Source organism: Nannospalax galili, unplaced genomic scaffold, assembly GCF_000622305.1.
Source record: "Nannospalax galili isolate Female #2095 unplaced genomic scaffold, S.galili_v1.0 scaffold626, whole genome shotgun sequence".
NCBI classification, from domain to species: domain Eukaryota; kingdom Metazoa; phylum Chordata; class Mammalia; order Rodentia; family Spalacidae; genus Nannospalax; species Nannospalax galili.
Window position 1 is genome coordinate 919,562 of NW_008354396.1, and position 17,625 is coordinate 937,186.

The 17,625-nt window shown below is 39.3% G+C and overlaps 1 protein-coding gene across 12 annotated transcripts in view; it reads left to right on the plus strand.

Annotated features, from left to right (window-relative positions):
* Phldb2 (pleckstrin homology like domain family B member 2) overlaps positions 1-13,390 on the plus strand; it is a 117,355-nt gene extending 103,965 nt beyond the window's left edge. For all 12 annotated transcript variants that reach the window (XM_029555258.1, XM_029555252.1, XM_029555253.1 and 9 more), the window contains 5 exons: positions 3,993-4,083; positions 4,971-5,117; positions 7,053-7,272; positions 10,548-10,633; positions 11,654-13,390. In XM_029555258.1, the coding sequence (XP_029411118.1) occupies positions 3,993-4,083; positions 4,971-5,117; positions 7,053-7,272; positions 10,548-10,633; positions 11,654-11,794 (685 nt within the window). In that variant the 3' untranslated portion in view covers positions 11,795-13,390. The remainder of the gene's footprint in view (positions 1-3,992; positions 4,084-4,970; positions 5,118-7,052; positions 7,273-10,547; positions 10,634-11,653) is intronic.
* The last annotated feature ends 4,235 nt before the right edge of the window (positions 13,391-17,625 follow it).

Here is a 17,625-nt window from a genome sequence, read left to right on the forward strand (position 1 = left end):
ATAATGTATTTTGATCACATGTACCCCCTATTATCCCCTGTACCCCTCTGACTCCTTCTGAACCCCTTCTGTTTCTGTATGCCCAAGACCTGTTCCTCTGAACTTTGTGTTTATTGACAGTGTAAATAATGATGCTGATAAAGCAAAACCAGCATCCAGCTCATGTAACTTTCTGGTAGTCACAAAAATGATGCCTCAACAAAAAGTGACGAGCAAATGTGCCCACAACTGAATAACTCTATGATTCTACAAATGGTTTCTTGTGACATAATAAACCACAAAACCAAGTTTGTGGCACTAGAATTTCAGAATGGAATTACATCTTTAATAGACTTATAATTTGGGGATATTTTAATGCATAATTTTACAAAATCTTAAGCACAGCATTTTTTCTTTGACTGTTCTTTATACTAATTTCAAGAAGTTCCCAAGGAAAGATGCTTTTTCATAACATGTATTCCAAACATTAGTTCCTTATTATTTGTTTGCCTGGAGTTTAACACGGTATTTTCCATAATAATAATGGGTAAAATCTCTTAGTATAACATGAATTTTTAAGGTAGATGGTGGCACTGAAGCAAAATCCCTATTTTCCTCTTCTCTCCATTTTACAATCCAGCTTTAATAGAATTTTCTACTCTCTCTTCAGCTTTTTGACACTGAATAGGCACTGTTTAGTCATATCTGACCGTGAGCACTGAGTATCACCGCAGTGTCTATTCTATGTGAGATAGCTCTGGACAGTTACATAGCTATTCAAAATGACTTACTAGAAAGGTAATTCTGCAGTAACATCGTTATACAAAGGACTAAGGGACAGGTGTGTCTCATCAGTTACACACACACTCAGAACCATATAAAATATTGGATATGTAAATGAGTTTGATTTTTGGTAAGTATTTTACAATGTATACATATATCAAAATATCACAATCACATAAATTTTCAATTATACACTCAGTAAAGCTAAGGAATGGAAAGCAAATAAATAAAAATGGCAAATAGTAAAATATAGATTCTATAACAATGTGATGAGTGAGGATAGAGGATTGGTGGGCTTGTTTCTTTAGTGTGTGTGTGCATACGTGTGCATGTGTGTGCATGTGTGTGTATGTGTGTGTGTGTGTGTGTGTGTGTTTGTGTGTTGCTAGGGATTGAACCCAAGGCCTCATGCATGCTAGGCAAGTATGCTTAGCACTGAGTTGCAGTCCCAGTGCTATTTTTTTTTAATTGACAAGTTTTTAAGACCTGTGATTTAGTAAAATTCAAATCCCTTCTAAATTTGTTGGTGACATAAAGTGTATATTTGATCATGGGCAGCAGCATAGAATATGCATTTAATTTGATGCTCTTATATGGCCTACAGTCGGATAATGTCTTTGGCTTTCTCAGCTGGACCAGTGAAGTATGTTCTTTTTCTTTACATGAAGTCAAGTATTGTCAATGAAAGGGAATAAGCATTTATACACAAATATTAGAGTTTATTTCTTGAATTCCAGATTGCTAAGAAGCACAGAAATAATCCTCTGTACTTTTCTCAATAACCACTGGAAAGAATAATAAGAAATCAGCGTATTCTCTTTCTCAGGGAAAAGCGCCTGGTTAGAACTTAGCCCAAACACACACTGCAAAGTGCATCGTGGTTATGAAGCTTATAAAGATCTGGCCTTTCTCCCATGTCTGCTTTGTAATGTGACTGGCAGTTCTGGCTGAGGCAGGCCATGTGTGGTGTGATTCTTTATGTCTTCAGAATAGTCTTAAATTTGAGGCCTCCTAGGTTTGAACTGGTCAAAAATATAATTTAGGAAACTAAGGCTCATACCTTTAAATTCTAGTTCTTAAGAGTCTGAGGCAGGAGGATAGTGGGTGCTAGGCCAGCCTGGCTGCATAGTGAGGCTGTGTCTCAAAAGTGCACATATAGGGGCTGGAGACATGGCTCAGTGATTAAGAGCACTGGCTGCTCCAGCAGAGGACCAGGTTCAGTTCCCAGCACCCACATGGATGCTAACAGCCAGCTGTAACTCCAGTTTGAAGAGATATGATGCCCTCTCCTGGCCTTTGTGACTATTGTGTGACACAGGTACACATACATGCAAGCAGAACACTCACACACATAAAATAAACATTAATTAAAAGCATACATACATGACTGGAGAGATAACACAGTCCATAAAGCACTTTTGCACAAGAGTAATGATCTGAGTTTGACCCCCAGAACCAGCCTGTTTTTTTGTTTTTTTGTTTTTTTGTTTTTAAGTCAGGCATGGTGGCACACTTAGAATCCTAGCACTGAGGAGGCAGAAACATGTGGGTCCCTGGGGCATGCTAGCCAGCCAGCCTAGCCTACTTGGCAAGCCCCAGAACAATGAGAGATCCCATCTCAAAAGACAAAGTAGAGTGTTCCTGAAGAATGACTCCCCAGATTGGCCTCTGACCTCTATACACATGTACATACATGTGCATGTACACATTGTACACATGCACGTTCACTCGCAAAGGTGTCTGTATACATATTTAACTCAAGAATGCTTTATATAATAGCCATACTAACCCTCAGGGTTCTGCTTATTCCTTTCAACATACATTTTGATGCGTTCATTTTCTGAATGTGCCTCCTGTGCTGGACTTTGTGCTATGGGAACACAAGCAGGAAAACTTGTCTGTGCTCAGGTAGGTCTAAGAGCAAGGTTTGTGCTTGAGCAAACACAGCACGCAGCACACAATAGGGTTCTGTGAGGAGGAAGCATCGGGACTGTTCTAGTTACTTTCTATTACTGTGATAGAAGCACTGACCAAAACCAACTTGGGGAAGAAAAGGTTTGTTTCACTTTCAGCTTTCAGCTCATCACGGAGGGAAGACAGGGCAGGAACTGAAGCACAGACCATGGAGGATCGCTGCTTTCTGGCTTGCTCCCCCAGCCCATACTCAGCCTGCTTTCTTATATAACATAGGACCACCTGCCTAGGGGTGGCACTGCTCCCTGTGGACTGGGTCCTCCCACATCACTCAACAATCAAGAAAATGCCCCACAGGCCACAGGTCAGTCTAAGCAAGGAAATTCTTAACTGAGGTTCCCTCTACCCAGGTGTATCAAGATGACAACTGAAGCTATCTAGCACAAGGATAAATGAAATTTCGCCTAGACCACTGTTCTTCATTCCAAAGACAGTCAAATGAAATGTAAACAATTGAAAACTAGTTTTTCTGTCTTCTGTTACATGTTTCCAGTTACTGCTCTTTCTCTGTCAGTTGCCCTGGCTATTATTTTGGCTTCCTCTTGCTTTTTTCTTCCTCTTCACTTGTTTGGGTGATGTCTTTACCAAGATGCATTTCTTTTATGTTCTTGAATCTCCTGTGCAGTTTCCTCATTATCATGCTGGGGGAGAGCTTTTGACACAACTCCCCATCACCTGTCAGTGCACATATGGAAGTAGTTTTGAAATGGCATCCTCATTTAGAAAGTAGCGTGTCTGTGTGTACTAAGGTACAACAAGCCCTGGTGGTACTACACATTGCCCAGCTGAATAAAGTGACTTCAAACATTAGGTGTCCTTTGCATAGAATGTTATGATAGTCTTGTTGGTCTGACGTCAGAATCAGGAACTAAAGGGAAGTCCTCCCAAAGCTATCATTATTAGAATTTAAAGCTGCATTTTGGAGTCACACTTTTTAAGATTTGGCTTTGCTTTCTTTATTTCTAACCAGTTTACACTGGCCTTGTTTATGAGTGCCTAATTTTATCTCCTAAACTGAGGTAAGTCAGTGTCACCTACAATTTTCAGAGTGAAATTGATTTGCCTTTTAAGACCAATGACTCATAAGCAACATCCTTTAAATTGTATAGGCTTTGATTGTGTCATGCATCACCCTTGACTCTGTGTGTGTGTGTGTGTGTGTGTGTGTGTGTGTGAGAGAGAGAGAAAGAGAGAGAGACAGAGAGAGACTTATCAGGCTTAACAAATATTCTCAAAAAGCTTTTTATTTGTTTCAGTGCTAGCACATCAAATATTGCCAGGATAGAAGAAATGGAGAGACTCTTAAAACAGGCACATGCAGAAAAGACCCGGCTGCTTGAATCCAGGGTAAGCTAGAGTTTGTGGCAGGGGTCTCTAATGGGGCATTTGTGCAGAGAGCCCTACACTTGAAATCAGGAAGTGGGCTTCTTCTAGAACTTTTCTAGGTGCTGTGACCTTGGGGAAGCCACTTGGCCTTTCTTGGCCTCCTTTCCTATATGAGAAGTAAAGGTGTTAGAGACATGACTTCCATCGCCCTGTGCACTGCTGTGTTCTACAACTTGAAATGTGTGTCTAACACGGACTGAAATGGACACATTCTATTCCATCTCCCCTTGGATAGCTGCTTTGATTTTTGCTAAGGAAGAATGACATTGCTTCAACTCGGGCTAACTGAACTACTGTTATATTAAAAAAACAAACAAAACAAACCCCATGGTATTTGACTTTCGGTCCAAAATCAGAACTTCCTTAAGAATCCCCCCAAATGCCTTTGCATCCTGCCCTGAGGGCACCTCCTTTCCTTTTCCAACTTCCTCACGAGCTTCCAGTCAGGAAGCTTCAGAGCAATAACAGGAATTGGAGGGAACTATGGCCTTCAGTTAGGAGATGGCCTCCCAGAGAAAGTCCAAGCTGCGTGGTGAGTGTTGCATGACAGCTTGGTAAGGTCTTTTATTTTAAAAAGAGGAAGACCTGTGGTCATTAACACAAATGCCTGATGTAGTCAAAAGTCGGATTTTCACTTGATTCGTATTTAATTGTTATTAATTAATTCCATGAGGCGAGCCTGATAGCTATGCAGAGGTGGTCGTGGTTTATGTTAGTCCCGGTTATATGTTTTAAGAGACTAGAATACAAGCTGAAAATTGTCTAGTGAGAACTGGGGTTTTGGTATATTACTTAGAACCATTCAAGTTTAACCAGCATATTTTAAAATAAGTATTGGTCTGTGTTAGGAACGGGAAATGGAAGCCAAAAAACGAGCTCTGGAAGAAGAAAAACGGCGCCGAGAAGTTCTGGAGAAACGACTGCAAGAAGAAACCAGCCAGAGGCAGAAGTTAATAGAAAAAGAAGTGAAGATAAGGGAGAAACAGAGGGCACAGGTTGGTGGGTCAATGCGGACGCTTAAGCATAGGTTGCCCCCTGGTGGCCATTCTGTAGAAGACAGTAATTCTCTCGTGGGTGGGCTCAATGCCTGTGTCTCGGAACTTCCAGGGAAACTAGTAACCAAGTGACACTTTCTCTGGTCTCATGGGACTTGCTGGTGGGTGAGACACTTCACTTTTTCTACCTATTCTCTAGGTACATTTAAAAAAATTTTTTATGTGTATGAATGTTTTGCCTGCATGTATATTAGTGCACCCACGGAAGCTAGAAGAGGGCATTGGGCGTTGGATCCCCTCGAACTGGAGTTAAAGAGTTGTGAGTTGCCTGCCGTGTGGATACTTGGAACTGAAGCTAAGTCCTCTGAAGAGCAGCCAGTGCTCTTAACTCCTGAGCCATCTCTCCAGCCCCCAAAGGAGAATACCTTTTGGACAACTTTGAAAAGTTCTGCTGAAATAGCCTCTGAAAGCACAACATTCAAACCAAAACCTTTAGTTGAAGAAAGAAAAGATTTTGTTTAAGCCGTCTTTAGCAACAAACCGGCCAAAACAGGATAAAATTAAAGCAGCCCAACTTCTTGGTGGTAGTGGTAGTATTTTTCTTCTTTTTCTAACCACTATATTGTCACACATGCCCCCTTTCCTACACCAGTCTGTAACCAATCTCAAGGCAAATTCAGGAAAACCACTTATTTTAACTTCCTATCTTGGTTGTCATAGATTTGCAATCTCTGTTCCTATCACTGCAGCTGCTTACATAATGTATATTTTCAGAGAATAAAATAAAAAATTATAAACTACAACATTATGTAAAGTTCAAGTCAGTTTCATCACCATTGTCCATTTATCTAGTAGATTCAGAAGTAATAGGTCTTCTTTCCCTCATCCTGTCTAGTTGCTGGCCATTTGATAGTACAGCCATTGGGGACTATTTTTTAAAGCTTTGTGTGTTTTGAGGTCATGAGAAGCTTGTGGCATCTCTCTTATGGTCAAGTACCACAGAATCAAAAGTAAAATACTGAGGAAAAACTGTTCCTTTCATTTGATTATGTCCAACCTCTGCCCAACTCTGATTTGCAATGAAGGTCATCCATGCTTTTTAATATCTGAAGCCAAACCAAAAGGCATAATTCTATTTTAGTCTTGACTATAAGGTTTTCCTTCAAGTATACGATTAGATCATTTCCCCGAGGAAAAGGAATGGAATTACTTAACAGGACAAAAATAAAACAGCATTTTAGAAGCAGTATCCATATTGATGTGTGTTTCCTGGATGATGTGAACTTTGGCCCTCATCATCAGTAAAACAAGTTATCTAAGCACATCCCTTTGATCTCTGGTCCTGCATAGCCCACCACATTAGGTTCAGTTTTTATTCTATACTTAACTTTATTTTAGCTTCACTTTTCAAAGAACTCATCTCTGCTTTGAATATATAAGTTGACATTTATAACTTTGGAGGATCTTTTGGGGGTTATACCTACCAAACAGTGTCTGTCAATCAGGCAGTGTCTGGGATTACGGATGGAGAACTGTTGTGAGGTTGTGTTGGGGAGAAGAGGAAGCTTCCCAGGGGAAGAATCCTGTTCCACACAGATCAGTGGGATTGCTCCATGCCTCATATCCCTGTGTGGGTTACAGGCTGAGGGCTTCTTTGACACTACATTAATGATGTTTTTCCATTCTCCCTCCATCCATCTTAAGGAATAGAATCAGTAAGCCTGATTTATGGATTTACCTCCTGATACTGTAGATTCCTACTTAAAGTAATACCTGCTTTTTAGTCTCTAGATGATAAGTGCCTTTTTATCATAAGTACTTGTAATTCCATGGCATTTTAAAGCCTAGGTTTTATACGTCCTTCCTATATCTAAAGATATGCAAACCAAAATGAAGCAGTTAACTATAGATGGAATGGGTTTTGCACTTTTCCAGGCTCGTCCTCTGACACGCTATCTGCCTGTCCGGAAGGAAGACTTTGATTTGCGGAGCCACGTAGAAACTGCTGGTCACAATATTGACACCTGTTTTCACGTATCAATCACAGAGAAGACCTGCCGAGGATACCTCATCAAAATGGGTGGAAAAATTAAAACATGGAAAAAACGTTGGTTTGTTTTTGACCGGAATAAGAGAACGTTTTCTTATTATGCAGGTGGGTAATAAAAAACAAAACAATGATATATTCAAATCTGTCAAAGAACAAAGGAAATTGAAAATCATTATCTGTGTCAATACAATTTTGGAAGGTGAGGCAGGAGGATCACATCAACTCACAAATTGACTCTAGGCACTAGGCAACATAGTGGGATCCTGAGAGAGAGAGAGAGAGAGAGAGAGAGAGAGAGACAGAGAGTGAGAGAGAGAGAGAGAAACAGAGAGAGAAACAGAGAAAGAGAAGGAAAGGGAAGAAAAGAAAGGAAAGAGAAGAAATAAAGTTGAATACTTGATAGGTTGAAATGTAAGAAAGTTAATGTATGCATATAAAATAATGCATACATTATTTTATATTAAGATATATAATTAAATATCATATGAATTTACTTTTTACAAATAAAATCAATGTTATTTTAAGTGTGAATTAGTCTATTCTAATTCTGAAATAAACTACAGTCCAAATACATTTTAAATGGAATTTATTTTTACATGAAAACATTGCCCTTTAAACTACAAAGGCAGAAAAAGATATTGTTAATATTTATTTCATTTGCTATATATTATATTTAAATCACACATAACAAAGCAGCCCTGGCTGTCATTCATGTAGTTATAGTTTGTAAGTTAGCCTGATGTCTCAAGCATAGAGAGCAAAGCTCATCAGCAAACCGAATGAATGAATAAAGAAGCATTCATTAAGTGTCAGAAACATTTTTGGAGTCTCCAATACTGAACTGTGAAAAACATATCTACTGAATCTTATACAAATCGAAGAATATTATTGGTATAACTGAAGTATTTATTTAAAAGCCTCTTGGGCCAGACATAGCTATAAGCTTAGCACTCAGGAAGTGGAAACAGAAGATTGAGGTCAGCCTGGGTTGCACAGTGAGATCCTGTCTCTAAACAACTAAGAAATAAAGAAGCCTCGTATTTGCACTTGGATCGTACATGAAATATGCCCATTGTAAGCTTACGTCTGGCTCTGCTGTCTTCAGCTGCTAAGAAGGAGTGATATCACACCAGGTCTCGTGCTTGGGGATTCCATGACAGCACTTAGAAGCACAGTCAAAATCATAAACTGCATAGGTGGGATAAAGTCATGGAATCTATGTGCTGAGGTGATATTTATGAGCACAGGGCCTCCAGAGAAAGGGAAACACTGGTCCTTGAGCCGCAGAACTGGGTGGGGAATCAGCTAGAGAGCCATGCCTTCAGTGAAGGGCTCTTAGTCTAAAGCAAATGGCCTGGCCGTCACAGGGTCCTGCTTTCTTTTCTTGAGTTTCTTACAAAGTTCACAGCAGCAGTCATCAGTTTGTCTGATGGGAAAATGCCTGTTTAATAAGAAATCCACTCTAGTGTCTGCACAATGTGTAGACAAAGCACTGCAGTATGTTCTCCTTTATGGACAGTCTCAGATTATTTCAACAGGAAAAGGTCAAAGACCTTCAAAGAGAAAGCAACTCCACTCTTCCATGTTTCTCTTCTCCGTGAGCCTGATTTCAGTTCTTCCTCATCAGTCAGGTGTCTGGTTCAGGGACCCAAGCAGATTCTCCAAACCTACATCCCTCTGACCCTTGAAACTTTTGGTGCCCGATTTTCAGTTTTATTTTAAATACCTTTTTTTTTTTTTTTGCCTAGAAAAGATAATTTAGAACCCTAATACTTAAAATATATGAGAAGTATATTCTATCAGTCCTTTTGCATTTGAAAATGCTATCACCTGGCTGCGGGTAGGCCAGATGCTAATTTGGCTCTGTTCACAGCTGTCACTCATCCACTGCCTGTGCTCTCATCCCTACCCCTACCCCATCCTTTTTCCAAACACCCACAAGAATTGGTATATACCAGTCCCAAACCACTCATCTTGATTACAGCTCAGGCTAACCTTGACCCTACAAGAGCCATACCCCCTCAGTTTGTCATTGGGGTCAATGGCCTTATATATAGACTCATACAAATGTGAATACTGAGAGCTTAAGAAAATAAAACGAGGCCTCCCTGTTGTGCATGATCTCGGACTCTGGGCTTAGAACTTTAACAGTCTGTGAAGAAAGTAGGCAGAGAAACTATGTCTGTAATTGTCAGTGCTGCTGGGAGACACAATGGATCCAGTTATCTCATCCACACAAGCGCATCCCGGGTCCCTCTGTGCACCAAGCGGTGGTGAGGCTCGTGATTTTTCAAGTGCTTTCTCACAGATGAAATGGCCTACAAACAAAATTTCATTCCCGTTTTCTGCCTGCTTGAAGCACCAACATTTACTTATATCTCCAGATTTTATCTTACATCTTTCGTGAGAAAACATGGTAACTGTATTCCCTCCAATTACTGCAGGATCCTTTCCTGTAAATATTTGAAAGATAAACTGACTTTCACTGAAACTGGTTGAAATCCACTGAGCATGATATTAATTAAAATAATATTACCTAAGGAAGAGCAAAAACAACACAAAAATATGGTTCATTGTCAAGTCACTTAGGGAAAGACTAAGTTAAATGTAACTAAATACATCAAGTCTATAGTTTGGGCTATTTTTTCAAACTAGCTTTTTACCATTATTGGGGAAAGGAAGGTATTCACTCAGCAAAAATATTAAAATATAACAAAGTCCATGTAACAGTAGTAAATCCTTTTCTATCACAGATGTTCTGACCTCCCACTGTTAAGCCTGAAATATTCTATTTTATGTTTCATTACGTACATTCTTCATATATATGTGTGTATACACACACACACACACACACACACATACACATATATACATAGCCTGATTTTTCATTTTCTTACTGTTCTAGGAGTAAAAACTCATGGCCTTGAAATTGTTGGGCAAGTGCCCTGAGTTGTGTCCTTCACATTTATACGGTTTGAGACTGAAATTCTTCAGTCTTCTCATGCCATGTTTCAGGTTATACTGTTCTCTATGAACACATACAGACATACCTCGGTTGTCTCAGCAGCTGTACCGATTCCACCGTGTGCTAGCCTCTAGCTGAAGCATTCTCCTATTAAAATTCAAGCAGAATCTTCCCAGCTGTGCATCACAGCACACAGATCCACGTGCAGTACAGAGCATGTGTAGATGTTAGGCAACAAAGCTTTGAAGTGGAATTGCTGCATAAGAGAATTTTTGTATGAACCTAGGTTACCTGGATTCATCTTAGATCATTTAAATGTTAGTTAAATATTTTAATAATGATAACTAATTAAATTATCATTATTTTCCTGTTTACCAGTGGTGGTAAAGTATTTAACACTCATCTATCTTTGCAGACAAGCATGAGGCTAAATTAAAAGGAGTAATATACTTCCAAGCCATCGAAGAAGTGTATTATGATCACCTCAAGAATGCTAATAAGGTAAATACCAGTTTCCCAAATATCTGCAATTTGGGGTTTTGTTGTTGTTGTTTGGTACTTAGGGCCTTATGCACTCTAGGCAATTGCTTTATCCTCAGTCCTTTTTTATTTTTTGAGACAGGGTCTCACTACCTTGCCTAGACTGGCCTTGAACTTGCGTTGCTCATGCATCAGCCTCCTGAGTAGCTGGGGTTAAAAACACGTGCCAGTAGGCCTGGCTAATTTCTGCCATTTGAATACATAATTAAGTTAGGGGAGAAAATAGGTATTTGGAGATTATAAGTGATTTAGGTGTTGTGTTCTGGCAGGATAGAGAAATATGTTCAGAAGGGTGCAGGGAACTTAAAACTGGAGTGAGTTGGACAGATTTTGTGACAAAAAAAAGTCAAGAAAAGATTCTGGATATAGGGGGTTGGGAAATACTGAAAAGCCACTTTGCAAGCACTTTGGGAAGGAGCTGTGTAATTAGGAGGGAGAATCATAATTTGACAGGATCTTAATAGGGCTAAGAATGATCACTGTTATTCATAAAACACCTCTCATCAGCTAGGTACTGTGCAAACTGGTCACAAAGAGAATGGTGAGTTGTGCCTGAGATATCTTGTATATAAAGGCAAGAGAGATGGTCAGTCCTGCGGAAGTTGGGAGATGGCGTGGGAGTTATAGTGGAACATATGTGATACAAGTAGAAATTTCTATTAAGGGCAACTTAAAAAATATTTTGTTTATTATTTTTGTTTTATGTGTATGCATGTATCGCCTGTATGTAATAGAACTTGCGCAATGCCCATGGATCCCCTGGAACTGGAGTCATAGACAGTTGTTAGCCACCATGTGGGTGCTGGGAATCGAACCCAGGTCCTCTGCAAGAGCAGCTAGTGCTCTTATCTGCTAAGCCATCTCTCCAAGCCCCTCTAGGGCAACTTTCAAAGCAGAAGAACCCTTCACATACGTCAGTGTTACTTAACGTTTTACTTTCAAGGCGTTTCTTTAATGTTCTTTTCTTGTTTTGAATTTCAGAGTCCTAATCCATTACTCACCTTTAGCGTCAAGACACATGACAGAATCTATTACATGGTAGCTCCATCACCCGAGGCCATGCGGATCTGGATGGATGTTATAGTCACGGGAGCAGAAGGATACACCCACTTCCTGTTGTAGTGAACTGAGCCTATGGTCCCACTCCAGGGCAGACTGCAATAGCATCTTGCAAGAATGAAGCCATATTCATTCTCAGATGGAAAGACCAAACAGATCCATCCCTTCAGCATTGTGTAATCTGAACTCTTTTCATATCAAAGAGCCCTTTATGGAAAAGAAAATAGGGGTTTCAGTTCAAAGCTTGATCATAAACAGCAAAAGGACTGAAACTCCTATGGCCAAAAAAAACCCAAAAAACAAACCCATACTATTTTGATAAACAGCATCACTTATATGAGCATTTCTAATAAACTTTTTATCAGTTGATTTTGGCTAAATAAACTTAACAGTTTACACAATATCTGTATATATGTACTTAGAAATAGGGAACTTAGCTAAATCATTGTCATTGATAATATTGGTAAGCAACTGGCTTTTTTGGAAGTAGCATTTTATAAATATAAGCAAATAATGACTTGGAGGGGAATGTTTTAGAGGCTTCACCTTAATTTTTAAATACTGCACCAAAACCAAAGACCTGGCTTGACTCCTGTTTGACATTAGTGTTGTTCTATACTTTAAAATGATATTTTGATGCTGACTTTGCAGTGTCATCACCAGTGTAAGCTGCTGTAGTGCGCACATAGTAAAACACTTCTTGTAAAAGAATGAAAACCAAAAAGCTCTGTGTCTTATGAAAAGGTCATCTTAGACAGCAGACCCTTCAGAACACTGGGCAGTTTTAATTAAAGAGAACATTTATGGTAGGACCTTGTTTTACTGAAGATTTTTCCATTCTTGGTGCTAAGAAAAAAAGGCAACCAGTAGCCAATTTTTCTTAGATTGTCTCATTTCTCTTTGTTATGGGGCAAGCTTGCTAATTACACTCAAATGTGAGATCTATGAAATCATGTCTGTTTCACCAAAGAACAGAACAATTAAAATTCTTGTTTTCAGAAGGCAAGCAAAATTCAGTTTAACATTATAATATACTGTCTTATTATATATGTATATAGCTTTATAATTAGCCTTTTAGAGTTAATTTTTGTTGAATGAAATGACTTCAGTCAAGTCTCTTTTATAAATGGTTTTTCAAGTGCCATTTAGTTTAGTTTTTGTGTTTTGTGTTGTGTGTTTGTTAAGTATGAGTGTACTCTTTCCTAAAACATGGCAAAGGAATAGTAGAAATTAATGACATTACTTAGGAGTACAAAGAATGATAATTAGAAGTGTCTATATAACTTTGTCAGGCCTGACGGGGTACAATTTCTTTTAAATTTGCAGTGTACTTTTATATATACATGATGCCAATAATAAGACTTTGCAACTGGATGACACAAGATTTTACTTGAACAATGAAGGACAAAAATCATGACTAGGAAATATTTTTTAGAATCTGATTTTGCAGAGGTCACCATTCAGCTCTGTAATGATCTGAGATGCAATTGTGAAGATTTTGGTGGTTGAGGTAAAGATACAAATTTTCTGTACTGTATTTTGTTCATAGGATTGTAAGGGTATTCTAATCAGCTTGCATGTTGTAAACCTTTTAAACGTGTGTTAGGCGTATTGAGTTTGAATTAAAAGTGTTGACCTGATTTCACATTTGAAACTCAACTTCTCTCTCATGTGGAAGTTAACTCTCTGTAACAAGATGGAGGATAGATTAATCAGCGAAAGGTAACTCTAGAATCTACATAAAGGCTGATATGTGTTAACATTTTATTTGGAAGTTCATAAACTAATTAGAAGTATACATGGTCACTATATTAGTCACTTTTCTGTTGCTGTGATAGAAACACTAATCAAAGCAGTTTATAGAAGGAAGAGTTTATTTGAGCTTACAGTTCAGGGGAATTACAGTCCATCTTGGTGGGGAGGTATGTCAGCAGAGGTGACTGGAGGAGGAGCAGAAGTTAAGCTCTACATCTTCCATCAGGCACAGGAAGAAAGAAAGCAACTGGAGGTCTGGCAAGGCTTAAGAACTCTCTTAGCCCAACACCAGTGACATGCCTCCTCTAGGAGGCCACACTGTCTAAGACCTCCCAAAACAGCACCATCATCTGGGGACAAAATGTCCAAATACTTGGAGCCTATGGGGGGCATTTTCATTCAAACCACCACAGTCACATTGCTGAAAAAATGAGGTGAATACCGAAAAAAATCTTATATTTTATTACTATCTTTTTGCATTGATGAGTTACTGCTGAGGCTTGTAAGACATATCCTGTCTAAAAGGGTAAAAAGCATAATACAAATTTGTGAGTTAAGCTTGGGGGCTTACGTGGCTGGGACCTAAGCTGATGAAAAAGAGAAACTGCCTTGAAAAACTCTTTTTGTTACTTTCTTATGCTAATGAAAGGAACACTGATAGCAGGTGCCCTAAGGGAAAGCAAAATGTTTTACTTCTGGCCTATCACTGTCAGTAAAGGTATTTTGATTTGCCACAAGCCACTTACGTTCCTGATTTGTTATACTGAGTGAACTGAGAAAGTGTTCCCTGGGTTCCCCCTTTCTGGCTCTACATAGTGCTTTCTCCATTATTGTAAATCACACACACACACACACACACACACACACACACACACACACACACACATTAATTTTGCTACACATAAATTCCAACACAACCTGAAAAACTAAAATGAAAATAAAGGAGGAAGGGTTAACAGTATTTGCAATTACCTAAACACTGTAAGGAGGAAGGTTAGCTTTGAGGATACAAAAGATGGTGAGGAGAACTTCACTGGACACCAGCACCTTTGTGATTCAATCCTTTTGGAATCTATATACCGGTAAATAGTTCCACATCTTTAGTAGGTCCTAAAATCAAGTGGCTGTCCTTATGTAACTATGAAAAGTCCAGTTCTGCTGTGAGCAAGTCATGCCAATGACTTGAGAGACTGTTAGAAAACAAAGAGCTTTTTGGACAGCAAGCCAGCAGGTGGAAGATGGTCTTTCACTCGGATTCCAAGAGTCTGTGTGGGCGACCTAATTTTAGCATAGCCAGATGGGGTACGTGGCTAGTTCTTACAGTAGAGTTCTCTCGATGAAGTTTCAATGCTGTCCACAGGTCACCAAGCATTTCTGAAAACTTAGACAAAGAACTTGTACAACTATAGTGTTTCTCTTCTTTTTTTTTTTTTTTCAGGTACGGCTGACTTTATTAATTAGTTGAGGAGTGAGGCACAGAAAAGTGAGACAAAATCAAAATGATAAAAGATGTGCCAGTGATAGAGGCAAATCTATTACTGTATGTGCTTCTTGTAGGAGATGCATTGCACTCAAGAAAAAGATGTATTCCATCTTTCTCTGTCAAACTTCTCCAGTGTGTTCTAATAGGGCAGGTTCTCAAAACTCCAGGCACACCTCACTGTGCCCAGCCCTTCCTTGCTTTTAACTCTGCACCAAGCACTAAAGGTTAATAAAATGGTTTTACCCAAAGTATTGCACCACACCAATCAGTAATTTTAAGCAAAATATGCAAGATAACATCTATATTGGTTGATACTTGAGGCCCCAAGAATTACTTTGAAGGATGTCAGAATCTGGAAACCGTAGTATCACAATTTATTCAATTATTTTCCTATTGACATGATTTTTTCTTTTCTTTTAAAAATGGCTCTGTAGTAGATAACATTCATGTTTATTTTACTTATGATTTTTAATTCATTTTTATAGGATAATTAAAAGCAGACTGGTTCAAAGAGTATTGAAAATTATGTACATTTTAAACTGTAATAAATGTGGTTAGAATGCTTGACAAAAGATTTTAGGTCGTCACCACCCAACAATCCTGTGTAAATGTTTCCAGTATCTGTGCTCATAACTGCTCATTTGGATTTTTGGCCATCTGGTGGGTGGAAAAATTATTTTATCTTTTTGGAGCCAGTGTCCCCATATTTACCTCAGGCCTGGAACTCAATTCTTCTTAAGATTCCTGAGTGTTTACACCACAATTTTTTTTCAGTAAGTGAGGTTCATATTTGCCAGTTTAAACTGTCTAGTCATACCTGTTGGTTAATTGTATTGGAATCATATTTATTTGCAGGATTAAGCTGAATAGAATTGCATCTATGCTTCAAAATCTACTTTAGGTTCTCATTTGGTTAAAGTATCTTTTGCCAATAAAATGCATAAATTTCTATATAATTGAGTACTGTATAATTTCAGTGCTTCAAATATTGATGTTGGTTCTAATCCCATACTGCATTCTCCTAAAACTTAATGTCTTCTAAGATTTTTTTTTTTCTCCGTAAGATTCAGCTACTTGAATTTATTTAAGAAGGCAATCCCAAGAATTCAGAGGGTCAGGAACATAAAAAACTTGAACAAAAGCCAAATTGAAAATGGCGAGGATGCGACGAGTGTTTGATGCCACTCCACGGGAGTGACTTTAAGACTAATGCGCCTGGGAGCACGACAGGTTAAAAAGGAGTCGCAGGGCCTTGTGACCGGCAGCCTAGCACTTCTGTTTCTGGTGTTTGGGGTCCTCGGGATGATGACGTGTTTTCCCATCGGTGAACGTTGGATCCGGAGCGTCTCCGAGCTCTGGGCTGGCACACAAGGCAGCCACCGAAAGCCACCCAAATGTCACAGGCCAAACATCCTACAGAACACCCAGGTCACGAGCTGCACGGTCCTGCGCATGCCGCCCACGTGAGGCAGTTGCGCAACCCCCACCTCCCCCGCCCGTCTCAAACTGCTACGTGACCCGAGATCCGCGCGTCGCCTGCAAGTCCGTAGACGGCGCTGGGCGCAGGGGCAGCTGGGAAGATGGCGGCGGCCTGGGTACCTTGGCGGTGGGGCTGGGGGGCCGTGTCCTCCCGTCTCGCCTCGAGGCCTCAGTGCGTCACTTGCTCGCAACGCCCCGCGAGCCTGCTGGCTTCCAGGTTAGTGGACCGAGGCTGTACGCTCGGTGCCAGTGCACAGTGGCCTTGGCGCTCCATTCAAAAGTGCTCTTGGCCTCCCCAGCCTACAGGGCTGGGTGCTCGGAACTGTTCTGGTCACGGCTGTGAGACGACTTCTGCAGCCGTAGGGCATCTTTGGAACCCAGGATCCTGTAAGGCCAACACCAGAAAAAGCCCTTAATATGTGCATTTAATGCATTTTATTTAATGCATGCGTTACTGTTCAATACTTAGACCCGCCCTTCGTTGACCAAGGAAACTTCCAATGTTGAGCATATGCTTTGTGCATGTAGATGCCCTCCGTGAATCTAATTTGTGATGTTTCACTTGAAAGAACTTTAATCATTAATCTACAAAGCAGACTAGAACTTGGAGCAAAAATAGTACATATAATTTCTTTGTGTATAGTTGTCTTTAATATCCTTGTGTTTTTCACAGCTTGCCTGAGAGCTATTAGATGATGATATGGTGCTTGAAATAGTAATATCACTGTAGAAACCTTTGTTTCCTGTTAATTTTTTAAAAATTATATAAGCAGCTTAACCTATACTGTGAACAAACACACTTGTGCATTATATATAAGTATTTGTAGCAAAGTATAATATATGTCAGTTCATTAACAAGAGTAAAATATTCATTTGTCTATTTAGTAGTATTCATTGGCCATCAGGCTTTTCAGCTAATCCTTATATATAAAGGTGATTTATAGATTCAGTGTTGAATCTGTTCATTTAGAGCCCACAAACATTAAATAAATGGTCAGTTTATTTATATTAAAAAATGGGAAGTTCATAGAAGACAATGTCTGAAAGAATAGAAGTTTTGAGTGCTTAATTAATGAAACGGTAAATGAACATTGTTGCGGATAAAATCTGACCAACATAACTGATCTCTAGTAGGCCAGTTTTTCACCAAGTTTTAAACTTAGTATATTTTTTTCTT